The sequence below is a fragment of the Bidens hawaiensis genome, unplaced genomic scaffold, assembly GCF_021521415.1.
Source record: "Bidens hawaiensis isolate Kalapana, Puna unplaced genomic scaffold, B.hawaiensis_p1.1 tig00082689_1, whole genome shotgun sequence".
NCBI lineage: Eukaryota > Viridiplantae > Streptophyta > Magnoliopsida > Asterales > Asteraceae > Bidens > Bidens hawaiensis.
In genome coordinates this window covers 9,015-13,060 of record NW_027503901.1, presented here as the reverse complement: position 1 = coordinate 13,060, position 4,046 = coordinate 9,015, and the positions used below count along the sequence as shown (strand labels likewise).

The 4,046-nt window shown below is 37.0% G+C and overlaps 1 protein-coding gene across 1 annotated transcript; it reads left to right on the top strand.

Annotated features, from left to right (window-relative positions):
* Positions 1–516: 516 nt before the first annotated feature.
* Positions 517–2,946, top strand: LOC143607455 (putative WD repeat-containing protein C3H5.08c). The gene is made up of 7 exons (XM_077082898.1): positions 517–1,217; positions 1,303–1,393; positions 1,556–1,713; positions 1,799–1,850; positions 2,133–2,212; positions 2,287–2,380; positions 2,471–2,946. The coding sequence occupies exons 1-7, from the start codon at positions 531–533 to the stop codon at positions 2,944–2,946; spliced, it is 1,638 nt and encodes a 545-aa protein (XP_076939013.1). The 5' UTR covers positions 517–530.
* Positions 2,947–4,046: the final 1,100 nt, after the last annotated feature.

The window sequence follows — 4,046 nt, the reverse complement described above, 5'->3', positions numbered from 1 at the left end:
AATTCTGTGTTTCTTGTTGCTCCATATATCAATGCAATATGTTGACTAATAATAATATTATTATTACCTTGTTTGTTTATTACAAGTACATGAATGGGCAGGCAAGGTGTTGGATCTTGGATCCTTATACAAGAGTTTTGTGCTTTCAATATCTCTATTAATTGCTATAATTGCCACCACTTTTTCTTGATATGTCTATGGGTTTGATTGATTAGGTGGAGATGGAATAAGTAAGTTACATTGCCTAGGCTAGGTTAGGTTTCATGGCTAACTTAAACCTAGACCAAGAATTTCAGTTTTTTGATGCCCAAGATTCACTTCCATCCACATCTGGTTCATCTTCTCTGTATAATTATAATTATGATGTTTGGGCCAGGACGCCAACGAGCGTTCACGATCGGAAGAAACGCTTCCTTAAGTTAATGAATTTAAGCCTAGATGATGATGATAAGTATAGTTCGGATGGTTCGGATGATAGGAGGATTACTGAAACCAGTGATGCTGTGTTGAGAAGCCCTATTTATGAAGAGATGTCTTCGAGTACATCCTCTGTTTCCGATTCGTCAAGAGCTCGGGATTGCAAAGAAGTAGCAGAAGTATGCAGTTCCTTGATCCACGATTCGTCTCCACTGGTTCAGAAACTTGTGGAGAGACAAATCAAGGTTGCCGGCACTATGGCGAGAACCATCAACAGAGTCAAAACTCAATGGTTGAACCGATTGCTCTCCATGACTTGTGCCGTTGATCCTCAAGTAGCATTTGATCAGGTTTGCAGAAACCGGGTTCAACGGGTCAAGGTTCGACAAAACAAGAAACAACTAAAGGAACTCTCGGCTGTGTTCACCGGACAAGACATCCAGGCGCATCAAGGTTCGATTTTGACCATGAAGTTTAGTAAAGACGGGCGTTATCTCGCGACTTCTGGAGAAGACAGGGTTGTGAGAATTTGGGAAGTGGTGGAAGATGATAGGTCTAATGATATTGACATTCCAGATATTGATCCTTCTTGCGTATACTTTACTTTGAATCATATTTCTGAAGTTGCGCCTTTAATGGCTGAAAAACAGAAGCTGAATATGCACAAAAGCCTAAGAAAAACCTCGGATTCGGCTTGTGTCATTGTTCCTCCAAAGGTGTTTCGGATATTGGAGAAGCCTGTTCATGAGTTCCATGGGCACAAAGGTGAGGTCTTGGATCTCTCATGGTCCACTGATAATGTGAGTGAGTAAATTAATTAAACAATGATTTCATCATTTATAAAGTTACACATGTTTTCATACTTTAATGCTGTTATCATTTTAGCTGCTTCTATCATCATCCGTTGACGCAACAATTTGTTTGTGGAGAGTTGGGAGCGATCAATGCATTAAAGTCTTTCCACACAGTAACTACGGTATGTAAAATATCCAAGATTCTTATTCAAATTTTAATGATTGAGATAGTTGTAGGATGTAGGTTTACCCAAACAATAAAAATTGATTATTAAGTGATCCTAATCAAGTCCTAACACCCCTGCGATTTATTTGTGAGGAACACTTATGGTTTGTGATTGCAGTGACATGTGTTCAGTTCAACCCGGTGGACGATAGTTATTTCATAAGCGGGTCAATTGATGGGAAGGTTCGGATATGGTCTATTGGGTCTTCCCAGGTTGTTGATTGGACAGACATTCGAGAAATAGTCACTGCTGTCACTTACGATCCTGATGGAAAGGTTTGCCAGCTTTCTTGTTGATTAATTTAAAATTTTGAAAAATACAAAGATTACTGAAAACGTCTTCTTTCTGGTTTTTAATCAGGGTGGAATTATTGGATCGATGACAGGCTGTTGCCGGTTCTTCAGTTTGTCAGGTAAACTTTATCGAACACATACTTTAATGTTTCGTCTAATGTGTGTCATGTGATGCCTTTTTCTTTTTCAAACTTTTAAAACCTTGTGGATGATATTCAACATACCAAACAAGTGTGGTCAAAGTTAGCATGATTGTTTGAAAATTCTTGTGGCTTGTATATGGATTTATTATAATGATGGAATGGGATGGAATGGGGGATGGAATGTCATTTTCGCATCGAGCGTGTGATATTAGATCCACTATTATTGAGGGATCCACTCGTGTCTTTTACTTGATTTAGATCAACAGTTCCAACTGGAAGCTTCCGTTTGCTTAAACAGTAAAAAGAAGTGGGCTTGCAAGAGGATAATTGGCTTTCAGGTTGGCTATTAATTATTGAATCATAATTAACGTGACTTTCACCGCTGTTCTAATCGTGGGTCAATCTTTTGTAGTTCTGTCCACAAGATGCAAGCAAAGTAATGGTCACATGTGCGGATTCCTGTGTCAGAATTCTTCATGGGGTCAACGTGATCGGCAAATACAAGGGTATGACTTACTTGATTTCCAAATTTCAGCTCAGCTGTATATATACAACATATAATGTCATATATCAATTAATATTTACTATTATCCTAGGCCAAAGAAACTGTGGAAAACAGTTATCTGCATCGTTCACGTCAGATGGGAAACACATAGTGTCAGCGTGTGAGGACTCAAACATATATGTATGGAACTGCAATAATAAAATAGAAAACCAAGAAAAGACAGTGAGGTCCTTTGAGTGTTTCTCGAGTGATGCATCCGTTGCTTTACCATGGGGCGGTCTAAAAGGCAACAGCTGGAGCTTGCAAGACGGTTCTTCTTCACCTAGTTACTTCAGTGTTGGTGATGAGTTGTTCCTAGAGTCCATTCCAAAAGGGTCAGCCACCTGGCCCGAAGAAAAGCTTCCACTTCCATCTCCGCCTCCATTGTGTAAATCCCAATACAGTTTTTTCAAATCATGTTGGCAGAGGTCGGGTGGGTGTCATAGGTGGGGCCTGGTGATTGTAACGGCAGGGTGGGATGGGCATATCAGATCGTTCCTCAACTATGGATTGCCAGTAACACTTTAACCAACGGGACGTATTGGTGGGGGCTGGAGAGTTGAAGACGACTGTTTTCCACTTGCCGTTTAAAAGTCGTCGTCAATCATGTCGCGGTGGTTTTTGAATGATTTGAGTTTTGTCTTGTACAAGCTGGAACTTAATCAAAGGCAGGCCATTTTTTTGTCACATTACATTACATTGGGTAAAAGCCAAGCTGTCTGCTCAGTGCTTACTAATTACTATTGCATTGATTATCATTTCCTATTTTCACTGGGCTGGCCATTTTTGTATTTCAGTAATTCCTTATTTTTCTTGAGTTTAAATTACATAATAAACTTATATTTTATTTTTCTTAAATATACTTGATTGGGAAAAGGGGCAACTTCATAGAATAGTAAATTAAAAGTGTTTCAATTAGTTTACTCAAACTTTTCAAAAGTGTTACAATTAGTTTACTCAACTTTAAAAAGTATTTCAATTAAGTCACTCAACTTTTATGTTGATTAAATTAAAGGTTTTATCATGTTTTTTAGCCTTTTTTTTGTTTAACATAGGAAATCTTTTTATCTTTTTTTAAAGTTGACGTTGAGTGGCGATGTGAATTTTATTTTTTATTTTTAAATTTTAATATAATTAATGATTTTTTATTTTTTTTAAATTTAACTACATATATTGTAAATTCCGACTCCCACATCTTATCCTCCATTTCTTTTTTGGTGCACAAAAAAATCGGTGATACTTGATTTGAAGATTTATTGACCCGATTTGAAGAAAATATGAATCAGTGACTTAATTGGAACACTTTTGAAAGTTGGTTACTATTTTATTTCCCTTGTGAAAAAAACAAAAATCATATTAATGGTTATAATTAATCAATGGCATGCTTATAATTAACAACAAACTAATTTGAGGAGTTACTTTTGTAGAGTATTTGTTCCATTTAATTATTAAGATAAGCAAAAATACTTTTGTTGACCTTCCAATTGGGGTTTGCTTAGGTGTTTGGAGGTTTAATGTAAATCGAATATGAATTGTGGAGTAGGTTCAAACCATTAGAAGAAAAAGTAAATAAAGAGCTGATGCGTTTCTTTATTCCCAATCCCCATTACAATTTGCCGACGGCTAGT

Coding starts and splice junctions, on each gene's coding strand:
- LOC143607455 (XM_077082898.1), top strand. CDS start 531: ATGTCTTCGAGTACATCCTCTGTTTCCGATTCGTCAAGAGCTCGGGAT. Junction 1,218..1,302: donor TCTCATGGTCCACTGATAAT/GTGAGTGAGTAA, acceptor TTATCATTTTAG/CTGCTTCTATCATCATCCGT. Junction 1,714..1,798: donor CTTACGATCCTGATGGAAAG/GTTTGCCAGCTT, acceptor GTTTTTAATCAG/GGTGGAATTATTGGATCGAT.